This window comes from Terrapene carolina, unplaced genomic scaffold (genome assembly GCF_002925995.2).
Source record: "Terrapene carolina triunguis isolate 2854851 unplaced genomic scaffold, T_m_triunguis-2.0 Scaffold198, whole genome shotgun sequence".
Lineage (NCBI taxonomy): Eukaryota > Metazoa > Chordata > Testudines > Emydidae > Terrapene > Terrapene triunguis.
In genome coordinates, this window is record NW_020664549.1 from 443,763 (window position 1) to 469,900 (window position 26,138).

The following is a 26,138-nucleotide window of genomic DNA, read 5'->3' on the forward strand; positions in this document are numbered from 1 at the left end:
GAGGAAGCAGAAGAAAGCAGCTACGTGTTGCCACACGGGCTCTTTTTGCGGCAGGACTGCAACATGGCTGCTCCCATGCAATGAAGCAGGAGCGCTGCAATCCTGGGGCTTAACTCCATGCTTTCGCCTTTCTAGCATCCTACCTGCACGGCTGGCCCAGCGCCTCTCGGCCTGCCAGGGTTTGGGGGGCAGAGCCGAAGGAGGGGCGTGAAGCCTCCCCTTTGGAGTGGATCATGTTTTCCAAGTCCTTCAGGGTGAAATCCAACACTGCCATCAAAGGGTCTGATAGGTGAGTGAGTTACGTTAATTTCACTCCAGGCCCACGGTGAGATTTTTAGGGTAGCTAGCATGATTTACCTCCTCCTGCTTTGTCTGGTTGTCAGGCACAGTCACAAGGTTTTACAAGCTTGAACAGGAGCGATTTCTAAGAGGCATGAGTCAGATTTTTACAGCTGAAGAGCAGACAACAATATCCTGCATCACAAGAGGGGGAGGCTTTTTTATTATTATTTCTTAAATGCCATTCCTGAGAGTCTGCAATGTCTCTCCTTCCAAATAAGTGAAGCTAGGCTCTGGATTCTTTTTCTGTAGCGTTGGTATACAAGCGTTGCCAGATGGAATGCACCCAAGGATAGGTTACACGGTAGCTTTGAAACAGATGGGCTTTAAATAATGTGGCAGTCTGAGTCGTGTTGTGAGGCAAATTTTGAAGGCTTTCTTTCTTTTAGCAGGAAAACCTCCCTTACCATATTTCTGCTAGCCTGTGGAAGTCTATTTGTAATATTTTGTGTAATGCCGCAGTGAACATATTAATACTTAAAATATTTGAAACACAAGGTGGGTGAGGTAATATATTTTATTGGACCAACTTCTGTTGGTAAGAGACAAGCTTTTGAGTTTACACAGAGCTCTACAGAAGTTGGTCCAATAAAAGATATTACCTCATCCCCATACTAGCCTGGGACTGCATACTTTAAATATTTGTAATAATACAATCCAAGTCCACTAAGGGCCTTGCAGCACAAAGCTAGCATTCACTAAGTTCAGTCAGTACTAGTGTTTAACTGAAGATGCCTTCGCAGCAAAAAAAATTTTAAAACATGTTTTTACATCAATAACTTATCAGGTGGGATGCAAGGGGATGACATCAAGTACTACCCAGGCCTTGTCTCTGCTAGGATTTTACATTGAGGTAACTGTCTTGAGTTAAAACAACAAGGAGTCCTTGTGGCACCTTCGAGACTAACAAATTTATTTGGGCATAAGCTTTTGTGGGCTAGAACCCATTTCATCAGATGTATGGAATGGAAAATACTCCCATCTAAGGCAACTCCCATCTTTTCAGGTGCTGTATATTTATAGGATATAACCACATTAGCCACACCATCAGGGGCTTGTTCACTATCACATCTACCAATGTGATATATGCCATCATGTGCCAGCAATGCCCCTCTGCCATGTACATTGGCCAAACCGAACAGCCTCTACGCAAAAGAATAAATGGACACAAATATGACATCAAGAATTGTAACATTCAAAAACCAGTAGGAGAGCACTTCAATCTCCCTGGATGCTCAATAACAGATTTAAGTGGCCATTCTTCAACAAAAAAAATTCAAAAACAGACTTCAACGAGAAACTGCAGAACTGCAATTAATTTGCTAACTTGACACCATCAAATTAGGCCTGAATAAAGACAGAGAGTGGCTGGGTCACCACAAAAAAGAATTTTCCCTCTGTTGATACTCACACCTTCTCGTCAACTGTTGGAAATGGGCCACATCCACCCTAATTGAATTGGCCTCGTTAGCACTGACCCCGCACTTGGTAAGGCAACTCCCATCTTATGTGCTGTATATTTATACCTGCCTACTGTATTTTCCACTCCATGCATCTGATGAAATGGGTTCTAGCCCACAAAAGCTTATGCCCAAATAAATTTGTTAGTCTCTAAGGTGCTACAAGGATTCCTCCTTGTTTTTGCTGATACAGACTAACACGGCTACCCCTCTGAAACCTGTCTTGAGTTAGCTATCTTGCAGTAACCACATACCTTTTTAGCAGTGAAGACATAGCCTAAGTTAACCAATGGCCTTTACCCGAAAGAAGGCGTGGGGTCCCAGTTCGCTATTGCTGTGTACATTCGTGTTGTCACTTACACCCATGTGAAGTGAGTGTAGAATTCTACCAGTCTGATTTGCTCATGTTTTACACCCACTTTGTGCTGGTGTGAATGACCCCACAAAGGTTCATGACAACAGCGAATCAGGCCCTCCATCTTCAGATAGATGCATTTTTACTAGCATCTTTGCTGATGTAGAATTGTATGTTGTTTGTGACTGTTGAAGAAGGGCTTCAGCCTGCAAAACAGATGGAATGTGGCGTGAATGAGCATGAGGCAAAATGTGAACGGAACTGGGGGGCGAGCAGAGGGAGTGGATCCTGCAGTCACTAGAGCAGTGCTGCTGCGTGTCTGCCACCTTGCTGCTGCTGCCTAGTGCCATGAGTGAGACACAAGAAATGAACTGATAGCTAAATGCCTCGAACACAGTGGTTCTCAACCTTTCCAGACTACTGTACCCCTTTCAGGAGTCTGATTTGTCTTGAGTTCCCCCATGTTTCACCTCACTTAAAAACTACTTGCTCACAAAATCAGACATGAACATACAAAAGTGTCACAGCAGAGTTACTGAAAATTCCTTACGTTCTCATTTTGTCTGTATGCAATTTTAGTTTGTAGGGACTTCGCTAGTGCTTTTTATGTAGCCTGTTGTCAACTAGGCAAATATCTAGATGAGTTGATGTACCCCCTGGAAGACCTCTGTGTACCCCCAGGGGTACACGTACCCCTGGTTGAGAACCACTGCATAGCTAGGATCCCCCCTGAGCCCATGTCTCCTTAGACATGACTAGTCTTTGCCTGTACCCTGTCCTTTAAAAAATTTAAATTTAAAAAAAAAAAAACAACCACCTTACTTTTGCTCAGCACAGATTTGTCTTTACAGGAGGAAACTGCGGACTGATGTTGCAGCAGCTTTTCCCGCCGTCAGCAGTGAACAGCTGTCAGAACTTGTTCCAAACAGAGAAGAACTCAATGTAGTCAAACTGTATGCTCACAAAGGGGATGCGGTCACGGTCTATGCCAACAGCAGGAACCCGGTCCTTTTTGAACTGGAGAAAACCCTATATCCAACAGGTATGAGTCATGAAATAGAATATCTTTCCCAACCCCTCCTGCGCCTCGGACATAAAACTCTCCTACAAGTTCTGTGCATGCCCATCTATTCTAGGTACTTGTACACGCCATTACTGTAGTAACTGAGCACCTCACATTCTTTAATGTATTTATCCTTACAATACCCTTGTGATGTAGGGCAGTATTATCCCCTATTGTACAGATAGGAAACTGAGGCACAGAGAGGTGACTTGCCCAGGATCACACAGGAAGTCTGGGGTGGAACAGGGACTTAAACCCAGGTCTCCCAGATCCTGGGCTATTGCCCTAACTGCTGGACCATCCTTCCTTTCTGGCCCACTTACTGTAAGACACAACTGCCATGAGTATGAAGTTCAACCTTCTTTATGTGGAATTCTGTGTGTGAAAGACTGAATTGCCCTGATACAATATGCTGTTCCATCATTTTTCTCTGCCCGCTCAGTGACTCTCCCATGTTATCATAACAATTCAGGTCAAAGCATCCTTGATTTAAAGAAGACAGTGTCAAGATAGCCATAGATCATCTATCCATCCTTTATTAAAATCCATTGGAAGCTTGAAACTGAAACATTAGCATTTTAGTTTGTTCATTGTGAGTATCTACTGGCTTGTTATTTTGATGCTGCTGGGCCGTGCAGCCTGATTTGTTGACCATCCATGTGAGAGAAATATCTGGCTAGTTACAGTCAAGGGTGTGCTGCTGTAATTGTATTACAGGGGCTTGAAGATGGCGAGAAGCCACAGCTAGAGACATCTGTAATGCCATGTTTTTAAAATCCGTTTTCTTTTGGACAGTTTATACTCTGTGGTCCTATCCAGATCTTCTTCCAGCATTCTCAACATGGCCCCCTGTGCTGCAGAGACTAGCAGGAGGAGCGGGTAAGAGACTCAGAACTCATTACTTTGCGATACATGTGTCAGTTGCCTTGGGAAATTCATTCTTCTGGATCTGTACTTTTTTTAAGCTAATTTTTCTAGTGCAGGACAAGATTTTAAGATTTTTTTTTTTAAAAAAAAAGCAGAAACTCACTGTTCACAAGGATGCACTGAAAGTGTGGGGTGGTTGGTTTTTTTGTCTCCTTAAAAAGGAAAACCAATTAGCCACAAATACAGTTTGTGAACTAAATATAATATATAGGCCAATCTGTTCAAATGCATTGACCCTTCCCATCTGATGGCGCTAGAGTTGGAATTTTACCTGTTGTTGCTCCTCATGCATCGGTTAGAAAGATATTGATTTAACAGCCATTAACTGGGACACTAGAAGTACTTGTTTCCTCATTCTGTAGCGTTTGTTGTGATTAACTTTCACAGGGCAACTCAATTTAGCTGCTTTCATTTTGCTTTGCTTTAAGGGGCATCTCTATCCACATTCAGGATAATAAGATGCCACTGTGTGTGCATGTATTAGAGATGAGCCCCGGCTGCAGTCTCAGAGCTGATCCCCCACCCCCTACATTTTGGATTGTATATGTCATGTGGGGGTTACGTTCAAATCCTTGGTGCTGAACTCAGCCCTGTGATTTGGCTGTGGGTCAGCTCCAGAACAGGAAGGGTGTCTGTTTTTCCAGAATCTGCTGTCGATGCCGTTCGGAATCATGAGTCATGTCATTCTGAGCTGAAATCTCATAACTGCTCATGAGAGCTGTGTGACTTCAAACCTTACTCCTGGCTTGACCTCAAACCTAAACGGCAAGCCTAAACCTGATCAGAATCTGAACGCTGTCTTCTCAGCGTGTGTGGGGATGTGTGTCTAGAAGTGGGCTGCCTTTCTCTCACCACATAACCTGCCTCAGGTGGAAGCAGGGCTGCAGTGGCACTTGAGGCCCTCTGCTTTGGCTGCCTGCTGCTTTCTAGCTGAGGGGCCTGTGTGGAAAGCAGCCCCTGGTCCTGTGGCCTGGCACGGAGATAGACAGCTGAGGAGTGGGCCTAGCCACTGACCTGCAGTGACTTAGTTTACATGGAGAAGGTCCTGTTGATAGGAGAGGGAGGCTGATTAAAGTGGGGTTCAGGTCACTGGTCTCCCTTGGCAACCAGGTGGCCTCAACTGACCTCTGAGCCAGAGCCAAAGATGAGAGGGTGGCCCGGGAGACAGTAGCCATCATAGGGGGTGGGGCAGAGAGACAATGATGTAGAAGCCTCTGGAAAGGGGGTGAGACTTTGCAGCAGCCTGGAGTTTGGGAGCAGGGAGCCAACTGTTGTGGTAAAGCCAAGGCAGGGCCACTCTGTATTATCTCTTCATTTGGCTCTAAGCATCCAGCCAGGTGTTTTTTGCCTTTATCATTTGCTAGATATGTTCTGACATGCTGCTTGCTTCATCCTGCAGCGCTCAGACCATTGTGTGGCTCCTTCCCTTGCCCAGGAATTTCACAAATCAATCCCAGTTTGGGAGCCAGGGTTGGATGCATATCGCAGTGTTAGATGTGATGAAAGCTGTTGTAGCGGCAAATGGGAGGAAAAAAGTGTTTGCTTCTGTGTGTGTATAAAAATCCATGATGCTGGGGAGCGAGGGGCCTGCAGTAATCCGAAGTGTCTACTCAGATCAGACCACTCAGCTGTCGAGCCCTGCTCCTTGCCTCCATCCGTGGCCAATATCTGAGGCAGGCAACCCTTGTAACCTAGGAGGGGAATGGTACAATGCTGTATTTGGCAAGGAGAGGGTTAACACTGTGTCCCTGTGCAGAGGAAGGGTCACAGCTGCCCTCAGTGCAGGCATTGTCAGGTTAGCAGGGCTGGCCCAGCTGGGGCTAATTAGGTAATCACCTCTGCACTCTCAGAGGGCAGTACACTAAGGGGCTTGCACTGGCTTGTAGAAGAAGCTAGAACCTACTAAGAGGCTGAAAGAGAAAAAGGTTAGCTGGAAACACACTCCTTTATTCCTCCCTCTCCTTTTCCCATGCCCTTATTTTAAAAATATGGGCTCAGTTTAGCTGCTCAAAGCTTTCCTGCTTTGGCTAATTTAATTTAACAACCAGGCTGAATGAAGCCTTTTAACAGTAATGTACTGGATGGGCTCCTGGCAGAGTGTCGGAGCCCTGTTTTCTTGCAGCATTTGCAGTGTCGGTGTGCAGAATTAGAAGCTTTTGGTGGAGGGCTTTACCTTTGACTCCATTGACGAGGGGCCAGCTCAGATGTATTAGGGGAAGGGAATCGTCTTCCATATGGAAAATACTCTGTATAGTGCACACGATTCAAAGTAGCTTTGCCTTTGTCAGCAGGATTGTTTTAGATAAGAGGCTGTGATCCAGATCCACAAAGGTATTTAGGCTCTTGACTTCCATTGATTTCAACAGAAGTTAGGAACTTAAATACCTTTTCTGGATCTGGGCCTATGGGCCTCTTCTGGATTCATAGATTCATAGACTTTAAGGTCAGAAGGGACCATTATGATCATCTAGTCTGACCTCCTGCACAACGCAGGCCACAGAATCTCACCCACCCACTCCTGTAACAAACCCCTAACCTATGTCCGAGTTATTGAAGTCCTCAAATCGTGGTTTAAAGACCTCAAGGTGCAGAGAATCCTCCAGCAAGTGACCCGTGCCCCATGCTGCAGAGGAAGGCGAAAAACCTCCAGGCCCTCTGCCAATCTTCCCTGGAAGAAAATTCCTTCCTGACCCCAAATATGGCGATCAGTTAAACCCTGAGCATGTGGGCAAGACTCACCAGCCAGCACCCAGGAAAGAATTCTCTGTAGTAACTCAGATCCCACCTCATCTAACATCCCATCACAGGCCATTGGGTATATTTACCGCTAATAGTCAAAGATCAATTAATTGCCAAAATTAGGCTCTCCCATCATACCATCCCCTCCATAAACTTATCAAGCTTAGTCTTGAAGCCAGATGTGTCTTTTGCCCCCACTGCTCCCCTTGGAAGGCTGTTCCAGAACTTCACTCCTCTGGTTAGAAACCTGTGTCTAATTTCAAGTCTAAACTTCCTAATGTCCAGTTTATATCCATTTGTTCTTGTGTCCACATTGGTACTAAGCTTAAATAATTCCTCTCCTTCCCTGATATTTATCCCTCTGATATATTTATAAAGAGAAATCATATCTCCCCTCAGCCTTCTTTTGGTAGGCTAAACAAGCCAAGCTCTTTGAGTCTCCTTTCATAAGACAGGTTTTCTATTCCTCGGATCATCCTAGTAGCCCTTCTCTGTACCTGTTCCAGTTTGAATTCTGTGTGTTGCTTATATTTTAATAGGATAGTAAGCTGGTTTTGTAGGTCCTCCCTCCCCATCCCTACTGTTTAGATTGTCTATAGAAGGGTGAAGTATTTTCAAGTGTAAGTAACCTAAGTAGTGGCTGCAGTTCTTGTTTTATGCTTCTGGCTTCTGGCTTGCTTGTTTAGTTTAGGTTTTAGTTGATCCTGCCAATCAATTTTTAAAGCACCTCAATGAAAATTGTCTTGGCTCTGAGCCTTAAAGCTAAGTGGCATGTGGCAGATTTTCTAACCGCCTCTGCCATTGCTTCGCGGCATTGTTTGGTGCATTCTAAGGGTTAGGGCAGGAGCCTGGAAGGCGGGCCTCCTGGGCTCTAGAGGAGTGTGGTCTAGTGAGATAGAAAAGGAAGGTCTGAGAGTCAGGACTCCTGGCTTTTAATTCTATGCTCTTCCGCTGATGTGCTTTGAGAACTTGGGCAAATCATTCACCTTGTAGTTCTCTGAAAATCCTATTTTCCTGTGTGTCACAAAAGGGAAGTGATGTTATTTGTAGAGAAATGAAAAATCAACCTGCTTAGTGCAAATACCACAGATATGTTAGGACTGTATTTTAAGGAAAATGCTTGATTTCCACCCTGCACTGAAATGTAACGAATCAGACTAGAAAATGTCCTTCTGAGACAAGAAAAATGGCTGGAAGGAAACCATGGTCTTCTGCTAGAAACCAGGCTCCTCTGGGCGGGGAGGAGGTGGGACAGGACTAGTTTCCCTCTTGGTAGCAAACAAACACTGCCACGTTACTCAATTGGTCCTTTACATAGAGTTCACCTCTTCCTCCTAATGGTCCCTTTGACCCTGACATTACCAGTTGCCGAGCAGACATGCAGCTGTGTCTCGTATCCCTTGGGACATGACGGTGGCTCAGTACCCCCCTGAATCAGGCCGGTTATCCCATCCAATGCTGGAAGTAAACTGGAAACTATTCTTAACTTGATAGCAGGCACACAGGAGATTGTTTTACCTGGCATACCAGGGTTGTATTTTTGCTGCATAACAGAAGGGCTGGGGGCAGAAGAGGTGGCTGGGTAGTCACTGGCTTGCAACCATTCTTTAAAGCAGAGCAGATGCTAATGCTCTTTACTGTTTTATCTCAGATCTAATGCTGCCAGGAGTTATGGTGCCATCTTGTGGTCTTCCTCAGGTACAGCAGGGCACTCTCTGTGCCATCACCCTGGTGGGAAACAGGTACAATTTATATATAGGTTTCAGAGGGGTAGCTGTGTTAGTCTGTATCAGCAAAAAGAACGAGGAGTACTTGTGGCACCTTAGAGACTAACAAATTTATTTGGGCATAAGCTTTTGTGGGCTAAAACCCACTTCATCGGATGCATGCATGGGTTTTAGCCCACAAAAGCTTATGCCCAAATAAATTTGTTAGTCTCTAAGATGCCACAAGTACTCCTCAATTTATCTATAGTTTCTCTTACAATGAGGGAAGAAAGGTTGCATTTTTATGTGAGGATTTTGAGAGGGATTAAGAGAACCAAAATATGAAGGCAGACTCTGATTTTGGGAAATTCTGCAAAAAATATTTGCAATTTTGCTGTGGCATAATCATTAGTATCCTACAGATTTCATTTTTGGTGGAAAATTTTGCAAATTGGATGGTTTTGAATCCTAAAATGCACAACGTTCAAATAAATATAAGATTTTTCTTCCATGTTGAGGGTTGTGTTTTGAAATAGGAGTATTTTTAACAAAACAATGAAATTCTGCTCAGTTTTTCTCTTGGAAATGGGCTAATTTGTCCTCTGAAGTATGGGGGGCAGGGACCACAGAATTTACCAGTGTTGTTGGGGTGGGTTTGTTTGATTGTTTTGTGAAAGCAGAAAACTTTTACAAATTTAAAAGAATGCCTAAGCCCTGTAAATTCAAAGCTTTTTTCCAAATGTTGTTTTGAGTGCTCTTCACAACCCTGTAAATTAGTCTCCTCCTAAGGAGAAAGGCAGGTAAGTAGCTGGCGCACCCAGTACATAAGAATGGCCATTCTGGGTCAGACCAATGGTCTGTTTAACCTGGTATCCTGTCTTCTGATCAGGGTGGATTTGATTTAAATCAAATTGATTTAAATCACTAGTCAGGAAGATTCGATTTAATCATGGATTTCTACATAAAAGTGCATTCTTGGTGGTGGTTATAACCTTAATACATATTCTTCACAATTCAGAGATAGATGTAGGTTTCATTTTTAGAAGGTACACACTATACATTTTTAAGTGATTTATTTTGAAAACTTTTCACACTAGTTTTACAGCTATATCAGAAAATGAATGATTGTTTGGTTATTTCATTTACCAAAGGTAATTCTAGCAGATATTTATGAAGTCACTGGGAGGTGAACTATCTCAAATTCAACAGGTTAATCATTAATATCTGGAGGATTTTCTTGCCATGCTGTATTAGGAGGAGAACATCACCAGACAGACATTTACATTGTTTTAGTTAACTAAAACAACAACGTTATGTATTCTGGTTTTTTTTCTTCAACAGCAAACATCATAATTTAACAAAACAAGCATATGAATGTTTGAATTTAGTTAAATATTCAAGTTTTTTAAAATCATGTTTTTGTTAAAATTGTTTTTAAACTAAAATAGTTAAATGAAATTTTTTAAAAAAACCAACAACCATTTTTGCTGTTAACAAGCATGTTATCTCTGGAGACACAAATCCACAGTTTGAGAACTGCAAAACTAACCATCTCTGATGGTATCTTCTAGACTGAGCACTGAGTCCCATTGGGTAGATAGAAAGATTAACCAAAATAATCTATACAAAAGCCCCTGGAACCCCATAAGACTGGGTCTCTAATCTATGAACTATTGGAACTCATTTACAAAACTTTTCTTAAACATTACATGAATTATTGTCTCATACTATAGAATTAGAATTTATAATCCCTATTCCATGATGAGATATCTTTGAGCTATAATGTATCTTAATTAAAACTATCTTTAGATAGGTTTTTTCCTCAAAAAGCATTTTATCAAAACAATCCAATTTTTTTTTTTTTAATATTTTTAAAAAAATCATTGATTTTTATCCACCCTGCTTCTGACTGTGGCTGGTACCAGATGCTTCAGAGGGAATGAATAGATCAGGGCAACTTTCGAGTGATACATCCCCTGTCATCCAATCCCAGCTTCTGGCAGAAAGACAATTATGTTAAGAAAGGGTGGCTGTCCAGTGACAATTCATGTGGGGTAGTATTGGGAGAAGACCTTGCATACTAGAGGGGACTGGGTGAAAATAGAAGATATCCTGATGACTTGAAATTGCAGAGTGTCAAGAATAGATTCAGTGTAAAACTGTCATAGAATAGTAATTAGCCTCCATTATCAAGGACATTGCGAAAGAAAGCGAATGTGCCGTGGTGGCTTAGGAATCATGTGTTCCAGGTAGCATGAAAATTTAGCCATTTCCCATTCTGATACTGTTTTCTCAGAGCCCCGGTAGCAGTAGGAGTTGCTACCATGTCCACTGCAGAGATGCTGGCCGCCGGAATGAAGGGGAAGGGCTTCACAGTGCTGCATGCTTACACAGACCACTTATGGTGAGTGTGCAGACAAGAGTACAGTGTGTCTCAGAAAATGAGATGAGTGAGTGCTGGGTCTGAAATACTGCCTGGAACCTGTTGTTGTAATTGGCCCTACAAATTTACCCTAACGGTGAGCTCAGCTGTGAAAGGTGTGAGAGTTCATGGAATGCCACAAGAACCTATAACCACACACGTTGACAGGAAAAGGTGCAAAAGCAAGGCAGGCAGGCTGAATTAGTCCAGACAAAGGGACTACTGCTATAAATCAGGACAGTGTTAAGGTCATGCCTGGTAAACAAGAAAAGCTAAAGCCAAAAAAATCAATGAGCCAAAATTGGGGTGTCAGAAACTAAGCATAATTGGTGAATGCCATGAGGGGATGGGCTATTCCACCCCCCACTCCTTTTTTGGGTCTTTAAAGAGAGAGATGTGGCATAGAATAAATTGGGTACCGGAGCAAGCTTTGCCATCTTGGCTGCCACCCTCACCATCTCCTGGGACCTCAGACCACCTCATTTCTCATCCTGAGAGATGTTCTAACCAGACTGGCTCAGAGAGGGAGCCAGGGGACCACTGCCACCTCCACTGGCTCCAGCTAATTCCTGAATACCACTTGGGATGCAAAACTTGGCCATCCTCCACCCCCTTGCAAAATGTGTCCTTTTCCTTCCCTACTGTATTTCTTCTCTTTTCTATCCCACTCCTTTTTTCCTTCTGTCTAATAAGAGTCTGGCTTAGCCAGCCAAAGCTGCATATTTTGCAACATTGCTCTAAGCTTATGACCAAAAAGAGACAGCTAAAAGCAATGCCTTAAATAGCCCAGTGCTGGTACAGGTTTGCCAGGATTTGGAGTAGCTGGTAAGACCAGGTGCTGGACCTGTGTTTTTCCAGTAATGAGGTTGCAAGTGAGAGTCAACACCAGAGACAGAAGCTGCATTTTCTATCTGTGCTGTTGTTTTCTCTGCCCTTGTGTGTGTGTGTGTGTGTGTGTGTTGTTTTGTCTTCTAGGAAGAAGAGTTGGCTTTAATAGCAGCAACTAGGGTGACCAGACAGCAAATGTGAAAAATTGGGACAGGGGGTGGGGGGTAATAGGAGCCTATATAAGAAAGACCCCAAAATTGGGACTGTCCCTATAAAATCAGGACATCTGGTCACCCTAGCGGCAACAACCCATCTCAACTAACTTCTCATTTCCCCAAAGGGACAGTTGCTACCATCTTGAATAGCATTTAAGAGACTATCAAACAGAGGGGATTTCCCCCCCTTAAAAGCTCTCTCCAGGGAAAGGGAACAAGGGATGTTGTTAAAATGAAAGCCTTATTTAATACTTTAACTAGTTTTCCTTATTTTCTGTATCTTGAGTAAAAGAATTCTTAATGGTGTTTGTGTCGTGGTACTAATCAATCTGAGGTTTCCATATACCAAATCCTAAACTTCATTTAACAGTGCTTAATGTTAGTGACTGGGTCATGTTAACATCTTTGACTCTTTAGGCCCATTTGTCCCATCTAAGTTAGTATAAGAGACCAAAGGTTTAGATCCCAGCAGAGGCAGTGTAGATACATAGTTCGATACTGTTTAGGGGCGTATTTTGGATGACCCCTTAACAATAGACGTCTGGTCTACTCCATGTGCTGTGGGAATTTTAACATCTACTTCTGGCAGGAGTTAGGGGTTTGCCCTGATGTCCTTTATGTGCATGTGCACATAAACACAGAATATTGGAAGTAAATCTCTAGTGAAACTTCTTTGAGCTTAATGGAGTTGCATCATGAACAATTTGGCCCATTGTTACTCTGCCTTAATTTAGTACTTTTTTGCTCTGCGTTAACTGTGCGCTGATTTTCATTTAAAGAAAAGGTGTATCCAAATCTTGACTCCCATTTTCCCTAGACAACACACTCTGCTGGGACTTTCAGTAACCACCTCCCCAGCCTGTTCTCTTATAAAACGTGTGTACTGCGGAAGGAGATTGCTATAGCTTTCACTCTGACTGGTGTCCACAGAGAGGTACTTTGGGTGTGTTCCCTTATTAGAACCCTGCAAGAGCCTGTCTGTGTCCCACTAGCTTGTTTTCAGAGCTCCATGGCCTGAGGTCAGCTGGGGTCAAAATGTAATGCCATTGGATGGCTGTTTGGCCTACGTGAAATGAATTGGACATGGGTGTGTCTCAATCCAGTCCCTGACGTTCAAGTACTCCTATCACAAAACCGCCATCCCGCCTGGCACTAGCCACCCTCCTTGTTCCGAGTTACAGGTGGGAGGCCCAGACCTGAATGAGCCGTGGAGACTTCACTGCCCTCTCGGCTCTGGTAGGACAAAGCCACCGATTAGAGTTAAGGCATGGTGTGGGAGAAGTTTGCATGCTGCTGATTGTGTTGTTCCTGTTGTGTGGATAAACAGAGGACTTGAGCCTCCAGGACTAACAGTCTGGTGCTTATCATGGGCACCAGTTTCACCACAAGGGGTTTTAAAAATCAAAACAGAGTATTTGGGGACAGCAAAAGCATGACGTGCTGTAAGCTTGGCAGTGACAAGTTACCTCTCAGTGGACTTGGGATCCTGACTGGGCTGCTTTTGGGCTGGCTCGTAGCTGCAAAACACCAAAAACCCCATCAGCTGAAAAATCCGCCTTCTAATGAGAGGTTTCAGAAGTTCAGCCTACTTAACTTATGGAAAAGAAGGATAAGAAGTGGTTTGATGAGTCTAGAAGTACCTATGTGGGGAGGAGATTTCTGAAAATAGAGGACTCTATGCCTTTGTCTGCTAAATGAATGAGTCCCAATGGCCAAATTCAGACTAGAAGTAAGGTGCAAACTTCTCACAGCAAGGGTAATTAACCATGGGAACAACTTACTTACCTAGGAATGTGGTGGATTCTTCATCACTTGATGGATCTGTATTTTTCTAGCTCCATGATTTTGTGATAGTCAGCTGGGACTGGCCAGGCTTTTCAGCACAGGATGCTTCATAGCTATATGGGGAACCATCCTGTATCAAGAGAGTAAAGAACCATCAATAAAGCTGCTTTATGCTTTTTGTTATTTTTAAAGGGGATTTGGAGACAAGTCTTACCCACCCACAATAGCTCCCTTGGTAGCAGAGCCTGCGGAGTTGGAAAGCACTGATGACGATGACAAAGATGAGGAGGGACGGGAGCCTGACAGCGACCTCTGCATTGCCCCGTCGCTACAAATGGACATTGGCAATTTGAGCCTGCAGGAGGGAGATGGCTGTGCAAGGCTGATGGAGGAGGAGGAACCCGGTGAGACTGGAGCTGCGGAAATGGCTGAAGATATCGCCGAGGTTCAGCCGGAAACGGAAGATGGCAGAACTCCACAAGGTACTACAGCATGAAAATGAAACCAAGTTATGTGTCTGTGGATCGATGTAGCTGTCACTTGTGTATTAGATTTCCATGTGTTCCCGTTACTTGACTAGCCATAGCAAGCCTTACATATACTTCAGCTTGTACTGAGAGTGGCTGCCCAGTTCTTGAACAGTGGAGGGACACTGAGCCTGCAGTCCTTTGAAAAGCCCCGTAGTGACTGCTGTGAGCCAGGGCATTCATGCAGAAATCATTGCGTGCATAATGTGGCTCCTTGGGAACCATGCTGACCTATAAACACCTCCCTTTCCTCACTGAGTAGTCCATGAATACTGCGTGCAGATGTGGTCGCCCCATCTCCAAAAAGATACATTAGAACTGGAAAAGGTTCCGAAAAGGGTAACAAAAATTATTAGGGATATGGAATGGCTTCTGTATGAGGAGAGATTAATAAGACTGGAACTTTTCAGCTTGGAAAAGAGACGACTAAGGGGGGGAGATGATAGAGATCTATAAAATCATGACCGGTGTGGAGAAAGTAAATAAGGAAGTGTTATTTACTCTCATAACACAAGAACTAGGGGTCACCAAAGGAAATTAACAGGCAGCAGGTTTAAAACAAAGAAAAGGAAGTATTTTTTCACACAACGCACAGTCAACCGTGGAACTCTTTGCTAGAGGATGTTGTGAAGGCCAAGATTATAACAGCGTTCAAAAAAAGAATTAGATAAATTCATGGAGAATAGGTCCATCAGTGGCTATTAGCTGGGATGGTGTCCCTAGCCTGTTTGCCAGAAGCTGGGAATGGGTGACGGGATGGATTGCTTGATTATTACCTGTTCTGCTCATTCCCTCTGATTCCACTGTCGGAAGATGGACACTGGGCTAGATGGACCTTTGGTCTGCCCAGTATGGCTGTTCTTATGTTCAATCTCTTGGCTGTCCCAGGGATTTGCCTGTTAGTTGATGGGCAGGCAGCAATTCAGTAGCACCTCATGCCTTAGCTGCTGAGCACATGTCTTGGTGGGCTGAATTCTCCTTGACTTCAGTGAGGTGAAGGTTCTCAGCATGCTGTGTGGTCTGGGCTCTATGGAACTGTTTTGCCTGAAGCTGCTGGAGCTGACAATGTGACGGTCTTTCAATATAGTACCAAAACTTCCCTCTTTTGGTTCCGCTTGTGTTATGAGATGCGTTTAAGTGATTAGGGCATTGAATTGAGAGGAGATGTGGATTCTATTCCTGGATCTGCCACTCACCTACTTTGTGACTGTGGGCAATTCACTTCTCCTTGCATCTCCATTTCCCCATCTGTATAATGGGGATAACGATACTTATCTTTGTAAAGTGCTTTGAGAGATTTATGGATTAAGCTAAATGTAATTGTTGTGGGAGCAACGCCGAAGGTTCCATGCTCAAAGGATACCCTGGGTGATGATGTGCTTAAGAAAGCACCCTCTGGCATGCTGCAGAAAACTTAGTGTTCAAGTACCGTAGTTCATGACATGGTATAGATAATATATTCAATTCAGTGAGGTTTTTTGGCATGACGACCTTCACAAATGTTGCCGAAGTGGGTGTGATAAAAAGAGAATCCTAGAATATCAGGGTTGGAAGGGACCTCAGGAGGTCATCTAGTCCAACCCCTGCTCAAAGCAGGACCAATCCCCAACTAAATCATCCCAGCCAGGGCTTTGTCAAGCCTGACCTTAAAAACCTCTAAGGAAGGCGATTCCACCACCTCCCTAGGTAACTCATTCCAGTGCTTAAAGAGAGAGAGACACCTACCTCTTGGGTAGATAAGGTGAGCCCAAGATGGGACTACAGTGGGAGCTAATAATAATTTTGCAGCCAAGCTGGTCTCAAATGTAAGCGATTCCAGTATCCCGTTGGGAAGGAAAAACTTCTCTGTGACTGTACACTTTTTTGTTTTGTTTTAAACTGAGAATTTCAGCCCAAAGGCCCATATTTGTAAAAGCTGCTTCCCCTGAGCAAAAGTTGCCTGGTATGAGGCTTTCCTGGAGCACTTCTTACAATAAGGGTCCCTCTCTGGGCTCAAAATATTAATTCCTTGTTAGTCGGGAGTGCCATTTTTGGAATCTTAAACTAGAAGCAGCACTCTGTAGAAATGATCTATGTACGTAAACGCCACACCAACAGTGCACTGCAAACAAACCACTTTGGGAAAGTGCTTTTCAAAGGATTGCAGGCTCCGTGTGCCCAAGTTCACAGAGGGAAAACAACCCACCTGAGTGACGTCTGAGAAGTGGTTCTCTGTTTAACAGGCTGTAGTAGGGTTAGGCAATAAGCATAGTGGAAAAAGTCAGAATTTGGCCTATGGTATGTTAAAGGGAATTGTATTTAAAACAGATTTATGTAATTAGACTCAGTTCCACTTCATAATAACTCTTAGACCTTTGATCTTCCTACTTTAATCTAGGTAAAACCCTGGAGAGGGGGAGAGTAGGAGGTGAACACTATTATCCTTATTTTACAGATGGGGAAACCTTGGGCACAAGAGAGGTTAAGTGACTATCCCAAGGCCACAGAGGAGAGCTGGTATCAGCACTAGGATTAGAATGTACAAGATCCTGGCTCCCAGTCTTGCTGTTTAGATGTGGTGAACGTAGTGTGTAAATCAAAATGATTTAACGTTGTAAGGTGCAAACTCAGAGGAATCAATACAAAAATAAAGGTCCAGATGAATGAGAAATCATTCTTGTGAGTGCGCTCTCCCTTTCTGCACAGAGGGCCGTGAAAAATGTTTGTGTTTCTACAGAGCGAATGGATGAGTTACTGCATCAATGTTTTTTTCATGCCTTAAAATGTAAAGTGAAGAAGTCAGAGCTCCCTCTACTGACCAGCACCTTCCTGCGCAACTATATGTTCTCATGCTGGTATGTGGTAAGACGACCATCCTTGGGTTTGCATGGGGGTTTAAATGAAACTGCTGTGGGACAGTGAGACATTTAGGATGAAGCTGCTGCCTTTCATGTAATTTGGGTGTTTATGGTGCATGTTTACACTAGAATTCAATTTATTTGATTGCCAATCAACTCAAGTTGGCTAACCAGTTTATACATCCTACCCTGGACTGTCTCCCTCAATTTCCCTCTTCAAATGGCCATTGGCAATTTAATTCAAGTTAAAAACCCTATCAGTGGTTCCCAAAGTGGGATTGCTGGCCCCCTGGGGCTCTGCGGGGCGGGTATGTCCCTTGAGGAGTACTGCAGTGGGGTCAGAACAGTGTTCCAGCACTTCTGCTCCATGGAGGATGCCATTTTGTTCTCAAAATGGCATCGTCTGTGCACCATGACCTTGCACACACCATGTGTGAGAGATCATGCCAGTGGGGGCATTCTGGTAGGGCCCATTCAGGACTACACCACAAATTGTAGTTTAAGTGAAAATAGGGGGGGTGTAATAACTGCAGACTGTTTACTTCTGGTTCCTTTGTGAGTCTATTTTAAAAATATATATTTTTAAAATAATAAGAACATGAAATTTATGTCTAACAACTGAAAGGGGTTTGGGAAGGTTGGTCAGATGCCAACAGGTCCTTGGCAGAAAAAAGTTAGGAAACCACTGTATATTACAGACATGCTCTTGGTGGTGTTACACCTAACACACTGGAATATCAGCACTGCCTCTGCTGATTTCAAAACAGACTCCATTATCTCAAATACAACATTTAAATCTACTTTCCCGTGTGCAATTCATATTCACACCACTAAGAAGCTTTTAGCACAGAGATTCTTGAAAACTGCATTTATTGTTAATCTTGCCAAACATCAAATATTTTTCCTTGGTTCCAGCTATTTGTTGTAACTTAAAGGTTTAATTGTTTCATCTGTTTGTAGCCCAGAAGGACAACAATTAGACATAAAGAAATCAAGCTACAAGAAGGTGAGATTTCTTGATATTTACGTTTATATATTTTAAAAAAAAATCTGATAAAGTTCTTAGGCCCCCTTGTAAAGAAGCCCTTCCCAAAGACATGGATTGTATTCTTTTCTCTCATCACTTGTTCAGTATCACCTTGGTAGACTAACTTGTCCTGAAGTCATTTGTATGGGTCCATCAAATATTGCTAGCTCGGTCTATACTATTTTGTGTTGGGGAACACCAATCAAAACTGGGAATCCATTTTGCTAGGTACTGTCCATACACAGACTAGGAGATCGTCCCCAAGGAATTTAGGCTTGGTCTACACTAGAAAATTGTCAGCTTGACGATGTTGCTCAGAAGCGTGAAAAATCCACACTCGAGTGGCATAGTTAAACTGACCTAATCCCCAGCGTAGATAGCAGTAGGTTGATGAAAGAATTATTCTGTTGATTTAGCTACCGCCTCTCGGGGAGTGGGATTACCTGCGCCAGTGGGACAACCCCACCAGTCGGTGTAGGCAGTGTTTACACTGAAGCACTGCAGCTGTCCTGCTGTAGCATTTCAAGTGTAGACAAGCCCTTAGAAAGTCTGATTATTCCTGTTTTACAGACAGGAAACTGAGGCCCCAAGAAGCGGTGATTGGCCCACGGTCACCCACAATCTGTCGCAGAGGTGGAAATTTGAACCCAGATCTCCTGAGTCCCTTTCCAGTGCCTTAACTGCAAGCTGATCCTTCCCCGCTGGGATATTCTGATTACCATCCTGCTGTTTTCCTCTTCAGTGCTAACATGATTTTAGCAGCTGATCTCTCATAGGCGAGAGCAAGGAATTAAAATGTTGTCAGCTGGGAGTAGTAGGTGGCCCTAAGAAGGTCACAAAACAAATCAGTTGCAGAGCCAGTAAAGGATTCCTTGGTTTCTTGCTCTCAACACTAGACTGCACTGAGCATGCAAAATACTGCCACGGGGTTGTTACATTTTTGGAGCTGAGGAGTTGGTTTTGTGACTTACTGAGATGATCGTGCAGATCCCAAAGCAGAGACTGGATGGCTTGGGTTCACTGGCAGCATGAACACAAATTTCAACGTACCTGACTTTTTCCATTATTTCTGCCTGATGTTTCCCCTTCAGCTCTCCAAGTTCCTGCAGTACATGCAACAGCAGAAGATCATACAAGTGAAGGAGCTGAACAAAGGGGTGGAGAGTATTGTGCATATAGACTGGAAACACTCCGAGTAAGTTGTTATAAATGGCACTGAAGTTGGTAGAGATGTAAAATGTTATGATCTCGCTGCTTTTTTCATGTGAGTTAGGGATGTCAACCAAATTTCACCTCAGGTAGTTAGTCTATCTACCTCAATTCCCCATTTAAATGGCCCTTATATTCTTTACTTGTCCTAAACTGTTATGTAGGGGTCTTGTACAGTGTAAAATAGTCCACCCAAGAGGTGGGTGAACTGGTCTATCCGAGCTCCTTTGTAGCACTTTACAGAGGAGATAAGTAACATCATCCCCAATTTACAGATGGGGAAACTGAGGCACAGAGCCTCATCTAACATGTCTGCTTCACAAGGGTGAGATTTGATTGTAAAGTGACGTATTTAGATGAAAGAGCCACACCAAGTGCTATTACTATAGATTTTTGATAGTTTAAGGCCAGAAGGGACCATTAACTCTTTCATTCTGACCTCCTGCATAATACAAGCTATTAAATTTCACCCAGGTATCCCATTATTGAGCTCCATAACTTGTCTGGCTAAAGCCTACCTTCCAGAAGGGCATTCATCCAGTCTTGATTTGAAGACCTCAAGAGATGGAGAATCCACCACTTCCCTTTGTAGTTTGTTCCAGTGGCTAATCACTCCCTGGTAAACATTTGTGCCTTATTTCCAGTTTGAATTTGTCTGGCGTCAGCTGGCAACCATTAACTTTTGTTCTGCCTTTCTCCACCGGTACCTGGTATTTTCTCCCCATGAAAGTACTTAGAGACGCTCATCAAGTCACCTCTTAGTCTTTTGGATTAGCTAAACAGACTGAGCTCTAAGTCCCTCACTGTCAGGTATTTTCTGCAGCTCTTGAATAATTTTTATGGCTCTTTTCTTGTACCCTTTCCAATTTTTCAACATCCTCATTAAGTTGTGGACAGCAGAATCGCACATCCTGCATGCAGGTTGTCTAAAAGTCTTATTTTCTTGGATGCGATGCAGTGTTGAAATTTGTACTTCCAGACTATGCATCTTCTCCAGTATGTTCACTGGCTTGTACTTCACGTATCAGAAATCGTGTGTGTGTGTGTGTGTGTGTGTGTGTGTCAGAAAGGAAAACATAGCACATCCAATGCAGTCACCACAGTTGTTTCCTTGTGGTGTAGAGCCATCCCTAAAGGAGAAGGACCCTCTCTCCCTCACTGTTGCTGCTCAGGAGTTCACCTGGCAACTGATTTAAATACTAATTGTCATTGCTTAGGTCCACCCCTTTGCATTACTCAGACTTCAAACATTGGGTCTGATTGAAGACCATGGGGTTCAAGCCTTACGCTCCTCCCAGAGATGCTAACAAACAGGGTGTCTCACCTGCCCTGTTTAGGGGTCTAAAACCCCAGACATGCGACCTCCTGACAGACCAAACCTGCAACTCACCAAGTCTCTTTACTTCCAAGCACAGGATCCAGGGCTGCAGTCTCTGATGCTGGGAAGCAAGAACAGAGCTCTAATTAGCTGAGCCTTGGCATATTGATTTAGCAGACTGAAATTCAGCACTTGCCCCTGATATGTTTCTTGGTCTCTCTTGTTCTGTCCAACTCTTTCAAAACTGGTCATTTCCCAGTTGTCTGTCTGAACTCCGTCCACTTTAAAGTGCCACACTTGTATCTCTGAGGTTTTATTTTTACCTAGTAGGGATTGCAGCACTTCAGCTATGATGGTATTCTTGTCAATATGGATATTCTTAATCACATGGACAGATGTTGCTATTAGTAACCCCTAAACCTTTTACAGCAAGAGATTAGAGGAAAGAGTTCCTACCTCTTTAGTACACTTTGGGTATTTGGTAGCAATTCATGTACAGTCACTTTCACCTGTGTGGGGGGTGTCTTTTATACAGAAAAAAGGGGAGAAATTTGAAAAAGGAATAAGGAAAATACAATTGTAAACCCCACAAAACTGGCGTTGGGATTTAGGGGCAGGTTAGTACCTGAAGCCACTTTGGCTCTCTCTTTAAAACCGTGTCCGTTTCAAGTAACTGGGAAACTGTTCTGGAGTCTAGGACCCAAGGAAGGGGTGAGGGGCTGTGCTGGGTATTAGCAAGGCAAGTCAGGATGCTTGTGCAATCCAAACCCTTTTTTTACCTCCTGATTTAAAATCCTGACTATTGCTGCTGGTTCTTAAAATCGGGCACCCTACAGAGGACGCTCGGGTCAGGTGCATCAGCCAGGCCTGCACTGGTAGCAGTGTGTAGCCAGGAAAGGGGAGAGAGGGTGTGGGCCAGAGTGTCTGTTGTGGGAGGACTATTACACGGCTGAGAAGCTGGAGGCTAATGTAAGAGCTAAACAGTCACCAATACTTCCTCACCCAGGAAACTATTGTGAACCTGAGCTTCCTGTTATTTTCCCTATTGCATTTCAGCATTAAGTCATTTGTTGTCCCCGAAGTATTCTCTGCCGTGTCAACTGCCCCAGAGAGTAAATGTGGAGACGGAGAGCAGCTGTACCATGCTCCTGAAATCATACCACTCTATGGCGTCTCAACCAAAATGGCTCCACTTTTCCAGGAGTCAGGACACAAGTAAGTGCTAGGAAGATAGGATAAAACCATAATTGTCCTGCTAAGCCAGCATTCAGATAGGAGATGTAGAGGGAAGACCTATGCCAGGTGCTAAAGGGAATGGTGATAGTTAAGTCATCAGCACCTTCCCTCGGTCAGTATTGAAGCAATGTCAGAGCATGCTGTTAGGAGCACTTGGCGTCGGTGGGATGAGAGGAACAATTGAGGCCCTGATGCTTAGTCACCAGAGAATCCCTTAGCACTGTTTACCAGTATAGGTGTGATAACTCAGGTGACCTGGCCACATTCCAGATCAGGTATTTACAGTCTACTTATGTCCGTTCCCTTTGAAAATTCAAGGGGATACAGTGTGTTCTACCTTACTACACAGCAGTTGAGAAGAATTGTCATGTACGGTTAAACAGCTGCCTTGTTACCCCCTCTGGGGTGAGATTCTGTGCTGTAGGGCTGCCCAACAGGGAGGGGGCGGAGGTGACTTAAGACACTGTTGTGCCCCCGATTCAGGGCTGGAGCAGCCTGCTGTAATTTAAACAGCCTGTGGTGGCAGCCTGTGGTGCTCAGGATGCAAGCTACTCGAGAAGTACCAAATGTTAATATGAACATCTGATTTCTTAATGCAACATAGTAACGATTTCCTCCTTCTATAGGAAAGGCAGCATCCTTTCCAGCAGCGAGGTGAGAAATATCATCATCAGCTACGTAAAGACGAACGAGTTGGTTGATGAAACAAACAAGAAGTGAGTAGAAGTGAATCTTATTTGTGCATCTATTTTCACTGGTCAAGCTGAGTGCAGTGCAAAAAGTTAATTGATTGAAAAAATCTGTTCGTGTAGCAAGGAATATTAAAAAAATTAACATGTTACACTGATCAAAACTACAGCACAAGTGCACTAGACTTGTGTGGAGGCCAGTGTAGCTTTTAAGTTAATCAGTCACCACCTGTTATGGTGGATTTGGTTCAGCTCCCTTACTTGTGAGTAGGTCTCGGAAACAATCACAAATGGTGGCATGCTTGATAGAGATCATAGGCTGTATTTTCACATCTCTGGGAAGAGATGGGGCAGGCTTGCATCTAATCAGCTTGTTTTATTACAGCTTTGTAAAGGTGAATCCAATCTTGTGCGACTGCCTGTTGGATAAATGGGAGCAAGACGAGATCTCGAAGCTCAAATGGGATGATCTCCTGAGCAGGTGACTAATGTTGTTTCCTGACTCTGCTTTAACATTTGCAAAGATTCAGAGTTAGCGCTTAACTAGACTACTACATGATGCAAAGCCATGTCTAACTTTAAGCCCTGAAGTAGGCAGTGGCTTCCTTATTGTCAACATAAAAATACCTACAAATAAACCTTAATTTGTAATGAGTTTAGTAGATACTGCTAAGAAAGTGCAAGTTCCATTCTTTCTTTTCTTGCCACCTTGCAAATGATTAGTAACCTAAAAATGTAATAATTAAAAATGGATAATAAGTGTTCACAAGGCAAGTCTAACAGAACCTAGTTCTGTATACGCAATCTATGTACATACACACACAATATAAATCTATCCTCGAACACATCCTTAAACATGTGCTCAGAACTTTGAGACCCTTGATCACTCCTATGGTCTACAGATCTGTGGAATCCCAGATTTAATAAAAAGATCTTGTCCATCCTGCTGTATCTGACAAATTAAACTCAAGCCATACCTTTCTCAGGTGTCTGGAACAACTGCAGCCTTACCACCAGGTGACGTTTTTTGGACATGAACCCATTGTGAGGAAAGGAAACCTTGATCCCATCGACATAACCATAGCACAGAGATCATCCAATAAAAAGGTAAAGGCAGAGAGATGATAGGGAAGAGGTGTGGACGATTAACCCCTCTTTGGATCTTAGTCCATGCTGGAGCTGTTCAGCGCTTTTAGGACAGACCTTGCTGGAGTTCGGGGCTTCTGCATAGCCAGTCTTGCCCTTTGTGGAGGAGAAGTGGGGGGTGGGTCATAGTAGCCTGGGCAGTTGGGAAACTGCTACAACTTGGCCCAGGACTCTGGTGTAGTTCTGTGCCAATGAGCACTGGCTGTCACTCAATCCTGCAGGTTAGAACTCTAAGGATTAGCGTGCATTAAAGATGTTAAAATTCTTAACACAGCCCTGGCATAGAAATTATCAAGCGTATCACATTGTTTAAGTGCAAACAAATGATTGTTTGTGGGGGGAATTCTTTGATATTTTGCCTCCAGCTGTGCTTTTAGAGTGTGTGTGTGTATATATGTAAGTGGGGGGGGAGGGGTATAAATTAGAACAGATTGTATTGAATCGATCGGAAATTTTGTATAAGAGCCTATGATGTGACACTAATGGGGAAACACTTAATGCCCAGTTCTAATCAGAAAAGCAGGACAGGGTCATAAACTGCTGTTCTTACATAGGTGGTGTTAGATTTTCACTTTGTGGATTATTTTCTTGTGACAATGGCTAAAATCCACAGGTGACCATTATTAAGAATCTTGAACTGTATGGCCTAGACCCGCAATTAGTTGCCAACACTCTCCAGCAAAGAGTACAGGCCAGCGCCACTATTAACACACTACCTGGGGCAAAGGACAGAGTCCAGGTCCAGATCCAAGGCAACCAAATCAACCATCTTGCCAAGTTGCTGCTTGGTAAGTTTGAGCCGACATGGACGGTGTCAGTTATAAAAGGTAAATGTTTTGATTATAAAACCTAGCTCTGGGATATACTTAAGTTGGATTCTTGGTTATATTGCAGAGGAATACCAGCTACATCGGAAATATATTCAAGGGCTGGAGAAGGCTCCAAAGCTTAGCCGGAAGAAGTAAATATGTCTAGTGTAAGAAGTATTCAAATCTTATTATTTATAACCAGTTCTGCCTACAGCTGAGGGGTGAAATTCTGCTCCCATTTAAGTCAATGGGAGTTTTGCTGTTGACTTTCATGAGCCCAGGATTTCATCCAAAGAATGTAATTGCTTTAGCTGTTCAAATTTTTTAAAATAAAAATCTCAAATGTTGTCTTCTTCCAGATATTTTACTAAAGCGTTCCAATGGGTTACCAAATTGCTGGCTTGTAAGCTAATCTTTAACATGCTTTTTTTTTGGTTAATGAAAGCAGTCTAACAACTAAACAAAGCCTATTCCAGCACATCATGGCCTAGAATTCATACCTTTTGTAGTTTAAAAACGTTTTCAGTTGTCCACATCCCTTCCCCCCCCCCCCTTATTGAGCTTTGACAGTGTAATAGACCACATTGGACCCCACTCCTGCACCTAATTGCAGAATTTGGTGTAAATACAAAAGGGGACTGTTTATTTTAAGGCTCTTGTCTTGCAATGAGCTTCATAGTCTTTTATAAACTGCTGACTTCAATAAGGGAAAAGCTTTAACATGTTTTATAAACACTAATGACCTTACACTCAGATCCCCTTTAAACACTGAACACCACACGAGGGCACCAGACAACTTTAAATAGAACAGACACAATTCTTCTTAATCGTCGACTGTTTTATTATCTCTCTCTTACACTGTTTGCATCTGAACCAAGTTTCAGAACTTTCATAAAAGCTGAGTGACTTTTAAAAAATACCACAGAATTAACAGGGAGTAGTAAAAAATAAATTAAAGCATTGCAAAAATGCATTTCACTGTGCCACAGAAGCTTTACTATTCCATTCTATACATAGTTTTTACATGTTGTACAGCTGACAAAAATTTCACACGTACACTAGGCAACACAATACTAACCAAAGGCACTGCCAGCAGTATTTTGCGTATCTGAAGGAAGGGGGCCTTTGCTAATGTCTAAAGCTTGTGCCTTTGGCACAGGTCACTTGACTGTGCTTTGCATCAGAGTTTCAAGGTTTTTCCTCTTTAAATGCCCCCTAGCCAACAAAAACAAAAACAGCCCTCCCTCTTTGCAGGAGGTTTTCAGCAGCATTCACCGTAATTGCATAAGAAGCCATGCCTTCTACAAAACCTTAAAGACATGCTGGGGGTCCAGAGTGTGGGATGGTCACTAAAGAAAAAAAAAAATCAGTAAAAACACCCATAACACTTCTAGCCAGCGAGCTGAAATTTAAAAAAATCTGGATCTTGCTTCTCAGAACCAATGACATTTTACAGTGTGCTTCTTCTTTCTGCTCAGTCAATATTTGTACAGAATGCTTT

The 26,138-nt window shown here is 43.2% G+C and overlaps 1 protein-coding gene across 1 annotated transcript; it reads left to right on the plus strand.

Annotated features, from left to right (window-relative positions):
- The first annotated feature begins 208 nt into the window (after window positions 1-208).
- LOC112118442 (eukaryotic translation initiation factor 2D) lies at window positions 209-24,984 on the plus strand. Its single transcript, XM_024216756.1, has 15 exons — window positions 209-289; window positions 3,006-3,196; window positions 4,013-4,096; window positions 8,535-8,625; window positions 10,886-10,993; window positions 14,032-14,321; window positions 17,083-17,200; window positions 18,164-18,209; window positions 19,322-19,425; window positions 21,814-21,972; window positions 22,620-22,709; window positions 23,068-23,163; window positions 23,669-23,789; window positions 24,442-24,616; window positions 24,723-24,984. Exons 1-15 carry the CDS (start codon window positions 234-236, stop codon window positions 24,791-24,793), a joined length of 1,800 nt encoding a protein of 599 aa, XP_024072524.1. The 5' UTR covers window positions 209-233; the 3' UTR covers window positions 24,794-24,984.
- Window positions 24,985-26,138: the final 1,154 nt, after the last annotated feature.

Bases quoted from the DNA above. Each gene is read 5' to 3' on its own strand.
- LOC112118442 (XM_024216756.1), top strand. From the start codon at position 234: ATGTTTTCCAAGTCCTTCAGGGTGAAATCCAACACTGCCATCAAAGGG. The intron at 8,626-10,885 runs GTACAATTTATA...CTGTTTTCTCAG, and splicing joins ATCACCCTGGTGGGAAACAG to AGCCCCGGTAGCAGTAGGAG. The intron at 23,164-23,668 runs GTGACTAATGTT...TACCTTTCTCAG, and splicing joins TGGGATGATCTCCTGAGCAG to GTGTCTGGAACAACTGCAGC.